This window comes from Coregonus clupeaformis, chromosome 23 (assembly GCF_020615455.1).
Source record: "Coregonus clupeaformis isolate EN_2021a chromosome 23, ASM2061545v1, whole genome shotgun sequence".
Lineage (NCBI taxonomy): Eukaryota > Metazoa > Chordata > Actinopteri > Salmoniformes > Salmonidae > Coregonus > Coregonus clupeaformis.
In genome coordinates this window covers 60065218-60085862 of record NC_059214.1, presented here as the reverse complement: position 1 = coordinate 60085862, position 20645 = coordinate 60065218, and the positions used below count along the sequence as shown (strand labels likewise).

Sequence of the window (20645 nt, the reverse complement as noted above, 5' to 3'; positions counted from 1 at the left end):
ACAGACGCAGTCAGGGACATGTTGAAAATGTCAGTGAAGACATTTGCCAGTTGGTCAGCACATGCTCGGAGTACACGTCCTGGTAATCCGTCTGGCCCTGCGGCCTTGTGAATGTTGACCTGCTTAAAAGTCTTACTCACATCGGCTACGGAGAGCGTGATCACATAGTCATCCGGAACAGCTGGTTCTCTCATGCATGCTTCAGTGTTGCTTGCCTCGAAGTGAGCATAGAAGTGGTTTAGCTCGTCTGGTAGGCTTGTGTCACTGGGCAGCTCGCGGCTGTGCTTCCTTTTGTAGTCTGTAATAGTTTTCAAGCCCTGCCACATCCGACGAGCGTCAGAGCCGGTGTAGTACGATTCAATCTTAGTCCTGTATTGACTCTTTGCCTGTTTGATGGTTCGTCGGAGGGCATAGCGGGATTTCTTATAAGCATCAGGGTTAGAGTCCCACTCCTTGAAAGCGGCAGCTCTACCCTTTAGCTCAGTGCGGATGTTGCCTGTAATCCATGGCTTCTGGTTGGGGTATGTACGTACGGTCACCGTGGGGACGACGTCATCGATGCACTTATTGATGAAGCCAGTGACTGATGTGGTGTACTCCTCAATGCTATCTGAAGAATCCCGGAACATGTTCCAGTCTGTGCTAGCAAAACAGTCCTGTAGCTTAGCATCGTCATATGACCACTTTTTTATTAACCGAGTCACTGGTGCTTCCTGCTTTAGTTTTTGCTTATAAGCAGGAATCAGGAGGATAGAGTTATGGACAGATTTGCCATATGGAGGGCGATGGAGAGCATTGTATGCGTCTCTGTGTGTGGAGTAAAGGTGGTCTATAGTTTTTTTTCCTCTGGTTGCACATTTAACATGCTGGTAGAAATTAGGTAGAACGGATTTATGTTTCCCTGCATTAAAGTCCCCGGCCACTAGGAGCGCTGCCTCTGGATGAGCGTTTTCCTGTTTACTTATGGCCTTATACAGCTCGTTGAGTGCAATCTTAATGCCAGCATTGGTTTGTGTGGTAAATAGACAGCTATGAAAAATATAAATGAAAACTCCCTTGGTAAATAGTGTGGTCTACAGCTTATCATAAGATACTCTACCTCAGGCAAGCAAAACCTCGAGACAGCTGTTGTTTACAAATATACACAGACCGCCACCCCTTGTTTTACCGGAGTCAGCCGTTCTATCCTGCCGTTGTAGCTTATATCCCGTCAGCTGTATGTTGTCCATGTCGTCGTTCAGCCACGACTCTGTGAAACATAAGATATTACCGTTTTTAATGTCCCGTTGGTAGGATAACCGTAATCGTAGGTCATCTAATTTATTTTCAAATGATTGAACATTGGCTAATAGGATTGATGGAAGAGGCAGTTTACTCGCTCGCCGTCGGATCCTTACAAGGCACCCCGACCTACGTCCACGATATCTCCGTCTCATTCTCCTGCGAATGACGGGGATTTGGGCCTTGTCAGGTGTCTGTAGGATATCCTTCGTGCCCTGCTCATTGAAGAAAAAATCTTCGTCCAATACAAGGTGAGTAATCGCTGTCCTGATATCCAGAAGCTCTTTTTGGTTGTAAGAGACGATGGCAGAAACATTATGTACAGAATAAATTACAAAAAACACATAATAGTACAATTGGTTAGAGGGCTGTAAAACGGCAGCCATCTTCTCCGGCGCCATCTCCCCAGATGCGGTGGATTGAGACGCAAGGGCGTGGACATCGACCTTAGGGGGTTAATCGATATCATCATCACCTGGGAGCAGTTGTTGTTGGGGGTTAACTGCCTTGCTCATGGACAGAACGGCTGATTTTTCCACGTTGCCAGCTTGGGGATTCGAACCAGCAACCTTTCGGTTACTGGCCCAACACTCTTAACCGCTAGGCTACCTGCCGCCGGGTGTGTGTACATGTGTGTGCGTGTGCATGCGTGTGTACGTGTGTGGTATTTCCACTCTAATGAGAGTGAGTTGGTAGAGGGAGTCTTGTTTCCATGGTACCAGCTCATGAAGCGATATGATGCAAAGTAATTAGCAACACTTGATGAATGTGTCTGTTTACCACTGCATGATAGTAGTCAACGCCAAGTGTGTGTGTGGGTGAACAGTTTGTGTGTCTGTGCGCGTGTGTGCATGCGTGCATGAATGTCTAACCCCTATCTGTCTCCCTCTACCAGTTCAACACCAGGGTGAATAACACAGCGTGTTTTGACCACCTGGTCCAGGCCAACGTGAGGAATAAGAAGATCCTGAAGGATGCGATTCAGAACATCTCTGCTAAAGGCATCACCAACTACACCAAGGGATTTGAGTTTGCCTTCGAACAGCTCTATGCAGTAAGAAGCCCTATGCTCTGTTCATAACACTGTGGTAATAACAGATGTATATCGACAGCCCTGCTCCTTCTGATTTTACTTTGATAATTCAGGAACATACTGTACTTCATGAAATATGTACAAACTATCACCTGTGATCTCTGCTCTTTCTCGTATGATAGATTATTGGCAGACACTGCCCTCTGCTGTTATAGTGGGTTTATCTCTATTTTCTAACCCAGCGGTGCCTAACACAGCTTGACGTTTATTGTCATGAATCTTGCCCTGGAGGCAGAACTGAGCGATTACCGCTAGATGGGCCAACTGCAAAGTCAAAATTGTCTATATTGTCAAAATTCATGAAATCAAAATGTGCTTTTTGATCTTAATTTAAGGGTTAGCAGTGTGGATAAGGTTAGTGTTAACGTTAGGATTAGGTTTAAAATCTGATTATATGACTTTGTGGCTGTGCCAGATAGTGACCACAGTGCATTTCTGCCTCCAGGGCAAGATTCATGACAATAAATGCCAACCTGCAGGTCCACCCTCCTCCTGGGTGTGTACTCCAGTCATTTAAAACCCTGATTTTAATCATCATCTGCTTCTTACCAGTACCTTGATTACAGGATTTGGTGGTGGTGTGTTAGGATGGGGGTTAGCAACCACTGTTCTCTACCTGGTGTGTTTTCTCTGTGCAGACTAACATCACTAGAGCCAACTGTAACAAGATCATCATGCTGTTCACTGATGGAGGAGAGGAGAGAGCATCGGCCATACTGCAGGAATACAACTCTGACAAGAAGGTACAGTTGAACGCACACACACTTTAATGTATAATCCACCTAGTCGGTGACCCTTCTAGTAAATATGAAAGCAGGTCTGACTGCTGAAAGGTAAACACAGAGTAATGGGTTGGATCAAGAGGAATTATTATGTGTGCTGAACCTATGGTTTATACAGGTGGAGGGCAGATTATTATTATCTATATGCACGCACCCATACCCCCACACACACACACACACACACACACACACACACACACACAGTCTTGTATAACTAAGCTTGTGGGGACATACAATTCAGTCCCATTCAAAATCCTAACCCTAAACCTAACCCTAACCTTAACCCTAGCTCCTAACCCTAACCCTAAAAATAACCCTAGCTCTTAACCCTAACCCTAACCCTAATTCTAACCCTAACACTAATTATAACCTTAACCCTAAACCCCCTAGAAATAGAGTTTGACCTTGTGGGGACTAACAAACAGATATGAAGTGTAATGATAACTCTACCAAAGCTAAAGCTATTCTCTTTGCTCAGCACATGAGAGTAGATGGGTATGATGGGGGGTAGAGAGAGCATGGTAACACCTGCCCTTCACAAAACAACCCACTGCGTGCACTGTAACAGTAGTCCTTCCCACTAGCAAGATGTAATATTATATGGCTCATAATAACCTCACAGTGGGTTGGTTCACACAGTACCTAACTATGGTTGGTTGACTTCCATCACACACATTACGGTTCAATGTGGATGTTGCTATAACAGATTAATATGATCCTGTGTTCTAGGTGCGTATCTTCACCTTCTCAGTGGGTCAGCACAACTATGATAAAGGTCCAGTCCAGTGGATGGCTTGCGCTAATAAAGGTAGGATATTATGTTGTTGTTTGTAATATTAAAGCACTGGTACTACTGTGTATGATTTGAGGTCCATTTTGGGTCATATAGTTAATGTCCTGATCTTAGCCCATTATCTGTTTCTCCCAGGATACTTCTATGAGATTCCCTCAATTGGAGCCATACGCATCAACACTCAAGTGAGAAGCATTGTGCATGAACAAGTGTGTGTGTGTGTTTAATTTTGTCCCAGATGTGTGTCTGTGGTTGACTTTGTCTTTAAGGTGTGTGTTTGAAGGAGTGTGTGTATCTGTGTGTTCTAGGAGTACCTGGATGTACTGGGCAGACCCATGGTTTTAGCTGATAAGCTGGCCAAGCAGGTCCAGTGGACTAATGTCTACCTCGACGCTCTGGTATGACAACACTTCCTCCTATCCCACAATGCACCTCACCAAAATCTACCTCCACGCCGGAGGTTTCTGAAACCCAACAGCGATTACTTTAATGTTGCTTTCTTTGTCTATGTGTGTGTTAGGAGCTAGGTCTGGTCATCACAGGAACCCTACCTGTCTTCAACAAGACCAAGTATAAAGATGAATTGGGCATAGAGGTAATCCCCATAAACAACCAGGCAAACAAACTCTTTACATTTACCCAGAATGACTTACAGTAGTGAGTGCATACATTTTCATACCCCCCATGGGAATCATACCCACATCCCTACTGTTACAAGCGCCATGCTCTACCAACTGAGCCACACGGGACCGTTTTTCATATAATCCCATCCCAGCAATAGACATCAATAGCTTCTAAGCACGACTCTTACTATTCAGACTTAGTGATTTTATATTTTAATTTTGAACTCCCTGCCTCTTTCCCCATCTTTCCCTCTCTCTCAGATTCAGAACCAGTTGATCCTAGGGGTGATGGGGATTGACGTGTCACTAGATGACATCAAGAAGCTCACGCCACGCTTCACTGTGAGTGACACACACACTAACACACCAGAACAGTCCTTATTCTCCTACTTCAGTCTCAGTGTTACTCTGACAGCCCTACCCTCTCTCATATGAACTCAATCATGTTGATGATACTTTAATAACCCAGAACAGTGATGTATTGAGAAGACATCCATGTTCCCTGTAGTGTACAGCCTATGATCAACTGTCTCCTCCAACCCTCTCTGTTCCTCCATTCCTTAGATCGGACCTAATGGATATTATTTTGCCATCGACCCCAACGGATATGTGCTGCTGCACCCCAACCTCCAACCTAAGGTATGTACTATTCATACCTCTTCTATTCTGTTAACACGTCTTACAATCCCAACTCATACAGAGTTGACTGATGATCCTGAGGTGCTACTATGACTGCTGTGGATCTTATGCATGTTCATATGAACCCACACATGATCGTAGCACAGGCCACCATAATGGTCCACCATAATGGTCCTGACCCACCTTTAGAGATACACAACCCACTGCTCCTCCCTACCTCTTCTATTCCTCCTCCCTTTTCCTTTCCTCCTCTCCTGACCTCCTCCTCAACACTCGCAGGCCAGGTCTTGACAGGCTGCAGAGGGCCATGTGTGGCCCAGGCTCTCTTTTGGGGCATGTTGTGTTCAGAGGGGGGCCTCTCTGGATCTGAGTCCTAGTTCTCCTGGGACACATGTTCACATGTCATCTCATCCAGCCATAGCTTTAAACACTAATCAAAATGGATACACTCTCATGGATCCAATCTATACATACACACACAGGCACTCGCACTTAACCCTGACCAACACACATCATATACAGGGTGTGCATGCGTGTGTGTGAAGGCATGCAGCCTTTTTCAAAGGGAACCATTTCAAAGTGACTGGAGGTCTTGTAGAGTGTTTTATACGTTTCCTAAGGAGGAACCATGTGTGTGAGTCAGGTTTTGGAGCATGCTCCGTTACAGAGAGGGGATCAGAGATGAATGCCATCAGAAGGCCATGGTCTGACTAATGTGTTTTTAACCATGCTGATATACCAGCCAGGTCACCCATGATACAAGTCAGTATTCAACGTCCATCCATGTCTGAGGACGTCAGGAGATGACGTGGAAACTGGCCACGAGGGGCAACAGTGAGCGCTGTTACCTTCAAGTAGGTTTCGGTTTTGCGAGGGCATCGTGGACGGGGATGGCGTAAGCATCTGCCTCTGATTCCAAAAGGTTGCAAGTTCGAATCCAGTGATAGAAAGTTGTTTTTGATATTTTTGTTTTAAGCCTACCCCAAACCTTAGTCCTTACCTTAACCATTCAGAGTTAATGCCTAACCTTAAGATTTCAGAGTTAATGCCTAAACTTAACCTTAAACACTTCGACATTTGAAGTTTGGAAGAACTTCGAAATTTGAAGTTTGAGATTCTGATGTGAAACGGAGAGCTACACTGAGTATACAAAACATTAAGAACACAAGCTCTTTCCATAACATAGACTGACCAGATGAATCCAGGTGAAAGCTATGATCCCTTATTGATGTCACTTGTTAAATCCACTTCAATCAGTGTAGATGAAGGGGAGGAAACAGGTTAAAGAAGGATTTTTAAGCCTTGAGACAATTGAGACATGGATTGTGTATGTGTGCCATTCAGAAGGTGAATGGGCATGACAAAAGGTTTAAGTGCCTTTGAACGCCGTATGGTAGTAGGTGCCAGGCGCACCGGTTTGTATCAAGAACTGCAATGCTGCTGGGTTTTTCACACTCAACAGTTTCCCGTGTGTATCAAGAATGGCGCACCACCCAAATGACATCCAGCCAACTTGACACAACTGTGGGAAGCATTGGAGTCAACATGGGCCAGCATCCCAGTGGAACGTTTTCGACACCTCGTCCATGCCCCGACAAATTTAGGCTGTTCTGAGGGCAATGTTAGGAAGGTGTTCCTAATGTTTGGTATACTAAGCGTATGCTACAGACTACCTAAGTGGGGCACACACAACCCTTTGTTGAAGGTTGCAACAGTCATGGTTTGATTCCTGCCTGGCCACACGTGTGTAAACGTTTATTCTATTTAGATAAAAATGCCTGGCCTATGAATTCTTATTATTATCAAATGGATAATAATATGTTTCCCACTGAAATACACCCTGCATCTCTCTCATTACAGTATGTATCTGTTAGAAAATGATCTGTAACCGCAAGACAAGACTCAGTAAGCCATCACCTTCCATGAGGTGAGACAGTAGGAAAGATAGAGAGTAGATGTACTACACAGAAGGTTAATGGCACCTTAATTGGGGAGGACGGGCTTGTGGTAATGGCTGGAGCGGAAAGGTGGAATGGTATCAAATATGGTTTCCATTTGTTTCATGCCATTCCATTTGCTTTGTTCCAGCCATTATTATGAGCCGTCCTCCCCTCAGCAGCCTCCACTGATGTACTATAGTAGAACATAGTATAGACTTAGATTAGTAGCCCTTAAGGCTGATCTTTAACTGTAAGACCATTGAGTAGAGTGTGTGTGTCCAGTAAAATATAGTCAAGTGATGGTGTTTCCTGATGCTATAGCCTTATGAGCAGCCATACTCATACATTTCAGGAGGAATAAATAATAATAGTGACTAGTACTTATTAGTTAGTTACGAACCTCCAATAAACTAATGTCACATAATTAGCTAAATGTTTCACACTGTTTATTTGGACTTTTCATATTTTCTATGTTACGGTTTCTTTCCTCTAATCCATGTTTCCTCTAATGACAAAATCCTTGTTGTCATTATGTTATGTAAGTGACTAGAGACGTTTGGGTGTGTGTGTTCGGTTGTGTGTGTATGTGTGTGTGTGTATGTGAGAGGGGGAGGGAGAAAGAGAAGGGTAGGTCCTAGAGGAAATTATAGATGTTCTAGATAAGGCAGTTAGTTTCCTATGATGAGTTAAGTCATTGGAGCTAGAGCTGTCTGGCAGAGAGAAGCAGTGACTGAACTAACACATGATGACATGACCAGGGATATAGCAAGCTGCTGGTTTGCCTTTCTCCCTGGATCAATTCATGAAACTGTAATTCCTATTTATATTCACAACATACACTTGCTTTTAAAATTATGTCCATAATCCAGTGAAAGGGCATGGGTATTTTCTCATGGACCCCTGTGCTGTCTATGGTCTCTCCCACGGGGGCCCACCCTGAAACACACACCCTGTCAATCTTACTGTGTATGATGTGTGCGTGTCCGTGCCTGTGTGCGTGCATGTGTGTGTCTGTGCAAATGTGATCAGAGAAACAGAGGGGTGTGTGAATATTGAGGGTGACTTTGGACCATTTGAACATATTCTCTCTTTTCTCTCTTTTTCTTGTGTTCGGTCTGTATCTGATTATGGTTGTAAAGAAAACCCATTTCATATTCATCACATAAATCCCTCGCTATATTTGGTGTTGGATTTTGATCTCTCTCCCCCACCCACTCATTTACCCCCTCTTTCTTTCTTTCTTTCTTTCTTTCTTTCTTTCTTTCTTTCTTTCTTTCTTTCTTTCTTTCTTTCTTTCTTTCTTTCTTTCTTTCTTTCTTTCTTTCTTTCTTTCTTTCTTTTCTTTTTTCTTTCTTTCTTTCTTTCTTTCTTTCTTTCTTTCTTTCTTTCTTTCTTTCTTTCTTTCTTTCTTTCTTTCTTTCTTTCTTTCTTTCTTTCTTTCTTTCTTTCTTTCTTTCTTTCTTTCTTTCTTTCTTTCTTTCTTTCTTTCACTGTTTATCACTGTGCATGTATTTTCTGTATCAACTTATGGCCTCTATCGCAACTAGCTCTCATGTCAGAATTAGACGTTCATCCATGTTTTTCAAACTTCAAATTTCAAAGTTGTTAAGTTTAGGCATTAACTCTGAATTTTTAAGGTTAGGGTTAAGTTTAGGCATTAACTCCTAATGGTTAAGGTAAGGGTTAAGGTTTGGGGTAGGCTTTAAAAAAAATCTCAAAACGACTTTCTATCGCTGGATTCAAACTTGCAACCTTTGGAATCAGAGGCAGATGCTTATGCCCAATCCCGTCCACAACACCCTGGCAAAACCGAAACCTACTTGAAGTTAACAATACTCACTGTTGCCCCTAGTGGCCGGTTTCCAAGTCATTTCATGACGTCCTCAGACATGGATGGACGTCGAATACTGACTTGTATCACAGGTGACCTGGCTGCTCTAACAAATTAGATGTTATTCATCTTCCTCCTCCTTCTCGACTGTTCCATCTTTATTTTCTCTCTTCATCCAATGTAAGGATAATTTATTAACCACCACCATCATCACAGTGTGTGTCTGTTGCTTTTGCAGAAACTTAAACCACATGAACCTTCTATAAAGGGTATGCAGTCTAAAGGTAGAGCAGCATTGTTTGGGACCAGAGTATCAGGTTCCATCCATTTACTGGTGCTTTAACAGAATAGTTCTGGATTACTGCTGCTACTTACATTATAACATTTTAAAGTCACTGATACGCACAGAGGGTTTCACTGCTGACATTAACACAGTGTACAGTCAGTCTGTATCAAACACACACACACACAGACTCAAACAGGCATACAGAAAACACACGCATAGACTAAACCATCACGCACACAAGCAACACACACAAACACACACACACACACACATACACACACACATACCAGCTAAAGCATTCCAGTCAGTGGTAAACCCCTACCTGGCATTGATTCTCAGCTTTATAAACGAGGCTCTTTTTCTGAATGTATTTAAAACTATACAGGTTATCATCTTGTATTTAACATGATTCAAAGGGCTATAGGGTAAGGAGCAGAGTTTTACTCTATGGCCTGAAGCCATGCTGAGAACCCATCACTGAAAAACATACATTGCAAAGTCTACTGCGTTTCATTACAACTCACTGTAACAACTCAACATGATTCAGAGGGACCGATACAAAACAGGGTCATTCTATTGAATTGACCAGCTTTATTTACTACAATAACCCAGTGTTTCTCTCCATAGTTATATTCTATTCACTGGTTTCTTGTAAATATTGAATGAATTTATATATGGGTACCTTGTGTGTGTGTGTGTGTGTGTGTGTGTGTGTGCACGTGCTTGCCTGAGTGTGTGCTTGCTTGCCTGAGTTTGTGTGCGTGTGTGCCTGTCTGTGTGCGCGAGTGTCTGCTAACTCATCCACCAGACTAAACACCCTCCTCTCCTCAGAACCCTAAATTCCAGGAGCCTGTCACTCTGGACTTCCTCGATGCTGAACTGGAGAACGACGTCAAAGTCCAGGTAAACACACACACACACACACACACACACACACACACACACAGGTGTTAGTTGTGTCCTGTCTCCTACTAAATCTAATTGAGTGTGATTTACATAGTGACTGGCTGTAAATGAGAGGACATGTTTACAGGAGCAGATGACACCACACCGCTGTCTGTCTCTCCCTCTCCTTTAATATACTGTTGGAGTAAAGTTCAGCATATACAGTATGTGCTACAATCTCCTTGTTGTTATTCCTCTCTCTCTCTCTCTCTCTCTCTCTCTCTCTCTCTCTGGTGTACAGATGTGCACTGTGTTTTAGATTATAGAGACAACGGTAGAGAGATCAAACCCTCTAACCATTCACACATCTGACACAGGGTACAGTTGAAGAAGAAACATTTTCAGATTTATTTGGTTATTTGTCTCTCTCTCTCTCTCTCTCTCTCTCTCTCTCTCTGTAGATCAGGAGAATTATGATAGATGGGAACCCAGGTGAAGAGACCATAGAGACTCTGGTTAAAACTCAGGATGAGGTGAGATCAGCACAAATGACAGATAAATATGTTACTAATACTGACTCACTGATGTGATCTCCCAGTGAAATCAGTAAATGATTTATGGGGAAGAGAGTTATATGTAGGTTATGCTTTAGGATTGGGACTGTTTGTGTGTGTGTGTTTTCATATATATTTGTGCATGTGTGCGTGCTTGTGTATGTGTTTGTGTGCATGTGTGTGTTTTCTGACAGAGATACATCGACAGAGGAGTACGGACGTACACCTGGGCTCAGGTCAATGGAACTGACTATAGGTGAGCAGGAGGACTGAGAGATGTTGATGCCAGTTCAGAAACAACCCCTAACCCCATAGCTGTAGCCCTAGAAACTAGTGGCGATCTGAAAGCATTGGATAGGTTGCTGTGGAATCGCAGTTGTCTTAGATCTCGCTTCATGAATAATATACTTCTGGCCAATAGGGGGCACTCTATGTCCCTCTCCATCACAGTAAAGCAATCACTCAAATGTGTTTATGCAGATGATCAGTGTTCTGTCACCTTGTGGAAGGAACGTGTTTTTCCAAGCATCGCCATCAGTCTGTCAACAGTGACCATACCTTTATTTCCCCAGCTTGGCCCTAGTCCTGCCAACGTACAGTGAACACTACATACAGGCCAAACTGGGAGACACCATCAGACAGGCTATGGGTGAGCACAGACAAACAGACACACAAACACACACATACACACACACAAACAAAACCTTCCTCAACAACTCTGCTCTCAGATCAGTGAGTTTTGCCGATGTCCCTTCTTTATAGCGTGGCCCTCTGGACCAGTCTCCTGTCCTCCTACTCCAACATAGACTTAACCACACACACTTTGATCCTCCCTGCAGTCTCTTCCTTTGTCTCGCTCTCTCCTTCCATCCTACCATCCCTCTCTTCCTCTCCTGCTCCCTCTATCTCCTGGGCTCAGGAGTTTCTCTCCTCCCTCCCTGTCTCCTCCCCTCCCTCTCTGATGTACCCAACCCTCTCCCACTTCCCACTTCCTTTGTTCTCTCTCTCACTCTCTACCTTCCTCCTTTCCATTACTTTTTCCTCTGTTCCCTCTCTTGGAATCCGAGGGCAGAGGGGACATGTTACCCTCTACAAAGCCTGACTCTGCTCCAGGGCTTTCCTCTGGACTGTAAATCTGTCTGTACCTCTTTCTCTACCCAGACCTGGTTTATAGCTACTCATAGTGGCTTTATCACATGGTCCACGTACCTCTGATGTTTCAAGATAAATCCACCTCTACATCCAACTCTCTGTTGACTTTAATGTTCCCCTCCTGTCCTCTCTCTATCTGCTCCTTTATTTGATCAATACAGCTCCATGGGGCAAGTATTCCGTTTATTCTCTGGTGTATAACTCACTTTTCAGTATCTCTCCTCCAGTCTCTGCATGATCATGTGTCTGTGTTTGCATGATGAAGTATATTCATTCTACACGTTGACAGAGTGAAACAAGAGGAAGTAAAACAAGTCTAAGACGGGAAAATGAATGACTAATGGAGTAATAGAAAGAGCAGTTAAGGTCCATGTGATCCCTGTCCTGCCAAGTCCTTAGAGGAGATGTCCCACAATCTACCTGTCATGTTTTACATGCTATTGAAATTCTTTGATTATGGGCCAGATACTCATGAACCTTTTGACACTGAACCATCAGTAAACGGTTTCACAGACTGCTGACATGACTGTATCAAGTTTAATGGAATTGTTTCTCATGATGTCTTCTTTTAAAAGATAGGGTGATGAACATTGATGTCTTTACGATTGTAGAAACTACAGAACAAAGTGAAATCCCAAGCCAAGGACTGTCATGTATGGAATGATAGGAGAGACAAACACTGTGCTGGAGTATCTGGGAACGAACTATACTTTATTACATGTCTCTGCATGGTAGCACCTCACAGTTTTGATAGTGCTGTTGTTTTAAATCAGTTTTCCTTTCTTTGTAATACTTTTTAATTGGTGTAATATGAATTTGTTAAGACATCTGAAATCCCAATGGTTCTGTTTTCTCTCTATTTTTCTCTCTCTATCTACCTCCCTCTTCTCTCTACCCCCCCCTCTTTCTCTTTCTCTCCCGCTCTCTCTCTCTCTCTCTCTCTCTCTCTCTCTCTCTCTCTCTCTCTCTCTCTCTCTGGGGTCACTACAGGGCAGAAGGGCAAGTATTCCTCTTCCCCTCTTCTGTTTGTTCCATCACTTCAGTCTCACTCCACACCTTCTCTACCTCTCCACACCACACCTCACTTCATCTCTGTCCAACACTGTGTGTGTGTGTGTGTGTGTGTGTGTGTGTGTGTGTGTGTGTGTGTGTGTGTGTGTGTGTGTGTGTGTGTGTGTGTGTGTGTGTGTGTGTGTGTGTGTGTGTGTGCATGCATGTGTGACACACATTGCCATGTCACCACTGTAATCAGTCTGTGGTTGAAATGAAAATATTTGGCATGGGCCCTCAGATCCTCAACAATTTCTACAGCTTCACCATTGAGAGCATCTTGACTGGCTGCATCACCGCTTGGTATGGCAACTGCTTGGCATCTGTCTGCAAGGCGCTACAGAATGTAGTGCCTGGGCCGAGCTCCCTGCCATCCAGGACCTCTATACCAGGCAGTGTCAGAGGACGGCCCAAGCCGTACCAATGCACCAAGTCTGGAAACAACAGGACCCTGAAGAGCTTCTACCCCCAAGCCATAAGACTTTTAAACAAGACTGCTAAATAGCTAATCAAATGGCTACCCGGACTACCTGCATTAACCCTTTTTTGCACTAACTCTCTTGAACTGACTCTATGCAAACTCACTGGACCCACACACGCACACATACTTACACTGACACCCCAACACACACATACACACACCCACACACACATTACATATAGTGCATTCGGAAAGAATTCAGACCCCTTCATTCTTTCCACATTTTGTTACGTTATAAAATGGATTACATTTTTTTTCATTTTTACCTCATCAATCTACCCACAATACCCCATAATGACAAAGCAGAAAACGATTTTTATAACGTATTTATTTATAAAAAATAAAAAATAAACGGATATATCACAGTATTCAGATCCTTTACTCAGTACTTTGTTAAACCATCTTTGGCAGCGATTACAGCCTCGAGTCTTCTTAGGTATGAAGCTACAAGCATGTCAAAAATAATACAAGCATGTCAAAAATGATATAAATTGATTTGCATTTTAATGAGGGCAATGAGGGCAGTACTCTCTGTTCACCCATGACTGCATGGCCAGGAGGAGGAGGAGAGAGAGGGGTGGAGACAGGGGGAGGAGGAGGAGAGAGAGGGATGGAGACAGGGGGAGGAGGAGGAGAGAGAGGGGTGGAGACAGGGGGAGGAGGAGGAGAGAGAGGGGTGGAGACAGGGGAAGGAGGAGGAGAGAGAGGGGTGGAGACAGGGGAGGAGGAGGAGAGAGAGGGGGGTGGAGACAGGGGGAGGAGGAGGAGAGAGAGGGGGTGGAGACAGGGGGAGGAGGAGGAAAGAGAGGGATGGAGACGGGGAGGAGGAGGAGAGAGAGGGATGGAGACAGGGGGAGGAGGAGGAGAGAGAGGGGTGGAGACAGGGGGAGGAGGAGGAGAGAGAGGGGTGGAGAGAGAGGGATGGAGACAGGGGGAGGAGGAGGAGAGAGAGGGGTGGAGACAGGGGAGGAGGAGGAGAGAGAGGGGGTGGAGACAGGGGGAGTAGGAGGAGAGAGAGGGGGTGGAGACAGGGGGAGGAGGAGGAGAGAGAGGGGTGGAGACAGGGGGAGGAGGAGGAGAGAGAGGGATGGAGACAGGGGGAGGAGGAGGAGAGAGAGGGGTGGAGACAGGGGGAGGAGGAGGAGAGAGAGGGGTGGAGACAGGGGAGGAGGAGGAGAGAGAGGGGTGGAGACAGGGGAGGAGGAGAGAGAGGGGTGGAGACAGGGGAAGGAGGAGGAGAGAGAGGGGTGGAGACAGGGGAGGAGGAGGAGAGAGAGGGGTGGAGACAGGGGAGGAGGAGGAGAGAGAGGGGGTGGAGACAGGGGGAGGAGGAGGAGAGAGAGGGGTGGAGACAGGGGGAGGAGGAGAGAGAGGGGTGGAGACAGGGGAAGGAAAGGAGAGAGAGGGGTGGAGACAGGGGAGGAGGAGGAGAGAGAGGGGTGGAGACAGGGGGAGGAGGAGGAGAGAGAGGGGTGGAGACAGGGGAGGAGGAGGAAAGAGAGGGATGGAGACAGGGGGAGGAGGAGGAGAGAGAGGGATGGAGACAGGGGGAGGAGGAGGAGAGAGAGGGGTGGAGACAGGGGAGGAGGAGGAGAGAGAGGGGTGGAGACAGGGGGAGGAGGAGGAGAGAGAGGGGTGGAGACAGGGGGAGGAGGAGAGAGAGGGGTGGAGACAGGGGGAGGAGGAGGAGAGAGAGGGACGGAGACAGGGGAGGAGGAGGAGAGAGAGGTGGAGACAGGGGAGGAGGAGGAGAGAGGGGTGGAGACAGGGGGAGGAGGAGGAGAGAGAGGGGTGGAGACAGGGGGAGGAGGAGAGAGAGGGGTGGAGACAGGGGAAGGAGGAGGAGAGAGAGGGGGTGGAGACAGGGGAGGAGGAGGAGAGAGAAGGGGTGGAGACAGGGGAGGAGGAGGAGAGAGAGGGGGTGGAGACAGGGGGAGGAGGAGGAAAGAGAGGGATGGAGACAGGGGGAGGAGGAGGAGAGAGAGGGATGGAGACAGGGGGAGGAGGAGGAGAGAGAGGGGTGGAGACAGGGGAGGAGGAGGAGAGAGAGGGGTGGAGACAGGGGGAGGAGGAGGAGAGAGAGGGGGTGGAGACAGGGGGGAGGAGGAGAGAGAGGGGTGGAGACAGGGGAAGGAGGAGGAGAGAGAGGGGGTGGAGACAGGGAGGAGGAGGAGAGAGAGGGGTGGAGACAGGGGGAGGAGGAGGAGAGAGAGGGGTGGGAGACAGGGGAGGAGGAGGAGAGAGAGGGGTGGAGACAGGGGGAGGAGGAGGAGAGAGAGGGATGGAGACAGGGGGAGGAGTAGGAGAGAGAGGGGTGGAGACAGGGGGAGGAGGTGGAGAGAGAGGGGTGGAGACAGGTGGAGGAGGAGGAGAGAGAGGGGTGGAGACAGGGGGAGGAGGAGAGAGAGAGGGTCGGAGACAGGGGGGGGAGGAGGAGAGAGAGGGATGGAGACAGGGGGAGCCCCCGCACATTGACTCTGCAACAGTACCCCCCTGTATATATAGCCTCCCTACTGTCACTTTATTTTACTTCTGCTCTTTTTTTTCTCAACACTTTTTTGTTGTTGTTGTTTTATTCTTACTTTTTTTGTTTAAAATAAATGCACTGTTGGTTAAGGGCTGTAAGTAAGCATTTCACTGTAATGTCTGCACCTGTTGTATTCGGCGCATGTGACTAATAAAATTTGATTTGATTTGATTTGGAATAAGTATTTGACCCCCTCTCAATCAGAAAGATTTATGGCTCCCAGGTGTCTTTATACAGGTAACGAGCTGAGATTAGGAGCACACTCTTAAAGGGAGTGCTCCTAATCTCAGTTTGTTACCTGTATAAAAGACACCTGTCCACAGAAGCAATCAATCAATCAGATTCCAAACTCTCCACCATGGCCAAGACCAAAGAGCTCTCCAAGAATGTCAGGGACAAGATTGTAGACCTACACAAGGCTGGAATGGGCTACAAGACCATCGCCAACAGCTTGGTGAGAAGGTGACAACAGTTGGTGCGATTATTAGCAAATGGAAGAAACACAAAAGAACTGTCAATCTCCCTCGGCCTGGGGCTCCATGCAAGATCTCACCTCGTGGAGTTGCAATGATCATGAGAACGGTGAGGAATCAGCCCAGAACTACACGGGAGGATCTTGTCAATGATCTCAAGGCAGCTGGGACCATAGTCACCAAGAAAACAATTGAAGGACTGAAATCCTGCAGCGCCCGCAAGGTCCCCCTGCTCAAGAAAGCACATATACAGGGCCGTCTGAAGTTTGCCAATGAACATCTGAATGATTCAGAGGAGAACTGGGTGAAAGTGTTGTGGTCAGATGAGAACAAAATCGAGCTCTTTGGCATCAACTCAACTCTCCGTGTTTGGAGGAGGAGGAGGAATGCTGCCTATGACCACAAGAACACCATCCCCACCATCAAACATGGAGGTGGAAACATTATGCTTTGGGGGTGTTTTTCTGTTAAGGGGACAGGACAACTTCACTGCATCAAAGGGACAATGGACGGGGCTATGTACCGTCAAATCTTGGGTGAGAACCTCCTTCCCTCAGCCAGGGCATTGAAAATGGGTCGTGGATGGGTATTCCAGCATGACAATGACCCAAAACACACGGCCAAGGCAACAAAGGAGTGGCTCAAGAAGAAGCACATTAAGGTCCTGGAGTGGCCTAGCAAGTCTCCAGACCTTAATCCCATAGAAAATCGTCAGCATCGAAACTTTAATGACTTGGAGAAGATCTGCAAAGAGGAGTGGAAGAAAATCCCTCCTGAGATGTGTGCAAATCTGGTGGCCAACTACAAGAAAAGTCTCACCTCTGTGATTGCCAACAAGGGTTTTGCCACCAAGTACTAAGTAATGTTTTGCAGAGGGGTCAAATACTTATTTCCCTCATTAAAATGTAAATACATTTATAACATTTTTGACATGCATTTTTCTGGATTTTTTTGTAGTTATTCTGTCTCTCACTGTTCAAATAAACCTACCATTAAAATTATAGACTGATCATGTCTTTGTCAGTGGGCAAAAGTACAAAATCGGCAGGGGATCAAATACTTTTTTCCCTCACTGTATGTACAGTACATAGCTACCTCACTTACCTTGCACCCGTTCACATCGAACCAGTACTGGTACTCCCTGTATATAGCCATGTCATTTTCTGCTCCCTATATATATCCATGTGTTTTTTACTCTTTGTTTTTATTCGTTATTCACTGTGTATGTATTCGTTGTGTCACTATTTAAACATTTAATTCAATTTTGTATCTTATCTTTAACTTTGTATTGTTGGAAAAGGACCCATAAGTAAGCATTTCACTATTAGTCTACACCTGTTGTCTACGAAGCATGTGACAAATATCATTTGATTTGATTTGATTTGATTTGATGAACCAGTGTCAGTGGGTTGTCAGTGAGTTTAAGGATAGTCCTATTCTAGATAAGGCCTGACAGTGAGAGTCAGCAAAGTGTACTGTCCTAACAGCCGTGAAAAATCATGCTGACAGACTAGTGGCAATACCAAGCTTAAAAGATGGATAGGAGTTTAGCTCCATAATCACTGTCTCTCTGTCTTGTTTCACTCATTCATCTTTTTTTCAGTTCTCTCTTTTCATAATGATCAGTCTTATGTACTGTATAGGCCATGAATCCTCTTCCACAGTGTGTGTAAGGTTCTAAAGATGTCTCTCTATTCTCTTCAGCTATGGACACTCTGCAGGTGGAGAGGTTTGATGAGTTGGGCCACACCTTCATTGCCCCCAGGTGAGTGGCTAAAGCAGCATATATGAATCTCCTCCACCTCAGATCATATAGAACCATTGTTACTCCTGTAGTGTACTTACAGCCAGGAGTAGCTAGTTATTCCACAGCTTATGCCAGCATTGAGGAGCGCTGAGTAGCATTGAGGACCAGTATGAAAAAAAAAAATGTATGCACTCATGCTCTGGATAAGAGCGTCTGCTAAATGACTAAAATGTAAATTTTAGTTATTAAAGGGGTTGAGTATGATGTTGTACAGATGTTGAGTTATGTTTGAGACCACTGTAATATATCTAATGTATGTCATATTTAAATAGGGAGTACTGCAAAGGCCTGAAGGACAATGACAACAACACCCAGTTCCTCCTGGACTTCAACCAGCTCATCGATAGGAACACACTGGAAGAGCCATGTAAGTTACCATGCCTGTCCCACACACGCACGCACACAAACACGCACACACACACACACACACACACACACACAGATGGAATTCCTCTGCCTGTTTTGTTCGATAGACAGTCAAGGTCAAAGAAAGAGTAGCTTTAGATCAATACAGTCATTACTCGGCAGTACACCCACTCAAGAAGGAGTGGTTAGTGGGGTGAGTCAGGACGGTTTCCTGCCACTGTGATATCATGGTGTTCCATAGCCCTGTGAAGGTCAGAGAGAACCATTAGACATTTGATTAGTCTGGTCTGGCCAGGTTGGCATCAGCCTGATCGAATGAGGTATAGGCGTTTGATTAGTCTAGTCTGGCCAGGGGGTGATATCATCCTGATCGACTAAACTTCCTAGAACTTGATGTTGTTAAGCTTCTGTGTGACTCAGAACCGCTATAGTGGTCATCATCTAATGGGTATCAGCTACTGTAGATCCTATCATCTTCCTCATCGTCAGCTAATGAATCTCAATGTCCTCTGTGTTGTCTAAGTAAGGTCAAGCTATCTTCTCCTATGTGTCATCCTTGGCATGGGGTCTACTATGGAAGGTAACTTCAGTAACAATGTCTTCCTCTCTAGGTAATGTGACTCTGGTCAGTAGGCTGCTGTTGGACGCTGGGTTGACGGCTGATCTGGTCAAACTGTGGAAGGAGCAGACATTGTGAGTGACTCACACACACACTTCCCGTCATCACTGCATTGTGTTACAGACATCATGTAAACATTGAGAGTCAGTTAAGTGAGTCATATACAGTGAGGGAAAAAAGTATTTGATCCCCTGCTGATTTTGTACGTTTGCCCACTGACAAAGACATGATCAGTCTATAATTTTAATGGTAGGTTTATTTGAACAGTGAGAGACAGAATAACAACAACAAAATCCAGAAAAATGCATGTAAAAAATGTTATGAATTGATTTGCATTTTAATGAGGGAAATAAGTATTTGACCCCTCTGCAAAACATTACTTAGTACTTGGTGGCAAAACCCTTCTTGGCAATCACAGAGGTCAGACGTTTCTTGTAGTTGGCCACCAGGTTTGCACACATCTCAGGAGGGATTTTGTTCCACTCCTCTTTGCAGATCTTCTCCAAGTTGTTAAGGTTTCGAGGCTGACGTTTGGCAACTCGAACCTTCAGCTCCCTCCACAGATTTTCTATGAGATTAAGGTCTGGAGACTAGCCAGCCCACTCCAGGACCTTAATATGCTTCTTCTTGAGCCACTCCTTTGTTGCCTTGGCCGTATGTTTTGGGTCATTGTCATGCTGGAATATCCATCCACGACCCATTTTCAATGCCCTGGCTGAGGGAAGGAGGTTCTCACCCAAGATTTGACGGTACATAGCCCCGTCCATTGTCCCTTCGACGCAGTGAAGTTGTCCTGTCCCCTTAACAGAAAAACACCCCCAAAGCATAATGTTTCCACCTCCATGTTTGATGGTGGGGATGGTGTTCTTGTGGTCATAGGCAGCATTCCTCCTCCTCCAAACACGGAGAGTTGAGTTGATGCCAAAGAGCTCGATTTTGTTCTCATCTGACCACAACACTTTCACCCAGTTCTCCTCTGAATTATTCAGATGTTCATTGGCAAACTTCAGACGGGCATGTATATGTGCTTTCTTGAGCAGGGGGACCTTGCGGGCGCTGCAGGATTTCAGTCCTTCAAGGCATAGTGTGTTACCAATTGTTTTCTTGGTGACTATGGTCCCAGCTGCCTTGAGATCATTGACAAGATCCTCCCGTGTAGTTCTGGGCTGATTCCTCACCATTCTCATGATCATTGCAACTCCACGAGGTGAGATCCTGCATGGAGCCCCAGGCCGAGGGAGATTGACAGTTATTTTGTGTTGCTTCCATTTGCGAATAATCGCACCAACTGTTGTCACCTTCTCACCAAGCTGCTTGGCGATGGTCTTGTAGCCCATTCCAGCCTTGTGTACGTCTACAATCTTGTCCCTGACATCCTTGGAGAGCTCTTTGATATTGGTCATGGTGGAGTGTTTGGAATCTGATTGATTGCTTCTGTGGACAGGTATCTTTTATACAGGTAA

General features: G+C 45.5%; 1 protein-coding gene across 1 annotated transcript in view; it reads left to right on the top strand.

Moving 5' to 3' along the window:
* The window catches only part of LOC121577445 (voltage-dependent calcium channel subunit alpha-2/delta-1-like), a 67002-nt gene that overhangs the window by 18699 nt on the left and 27658 nt on the right, over positions 1-20645 (top strand). The window contains exons 10-24 of the mRNA XM_045206493.1: positions 2177-2335; positions 3013-3117; positions 3886-3964; positions 4085-4134; positions 4258-4347; positions 4470-4544; positions 4840-4914; positions 5137-5211; positions 10100-10171; positions 10615-10686; positions 10902-10963; positions 11280-11356; positions 18095-18155; positions 18470-18564; positions 19175-19256. Of these exons, the coding sequence (XP_045062428.1) occupies positions 2177-2335; positions 3013-3117; positions 3886-3964; positions 4085-4134; positions 4258-4347; positions 4470-4544; positions 4840-4914; positions 5137-5211; positions 10100-10171; positions 10615-10686; positions 10902-10963; positions 11280-11356; positions 18095-18155; positions 18470-18564; positions 19175-19256 (1229 nt within the window). The remainder of the gene's footprint in view (positions 1-2176; positions 2336-3012; positions 3118-3885; positions 3965-4084; positions 4135-4257; positions 4348-4469; positions 4545-4839; positions 4915-5136; positions 5212-10099; positions 10172-10614; positions 10687-10901; positions 10964-11279; positions 11357-18094; positions 18156-18469; positions 18565-19174; positions 19257-20645) is intronic.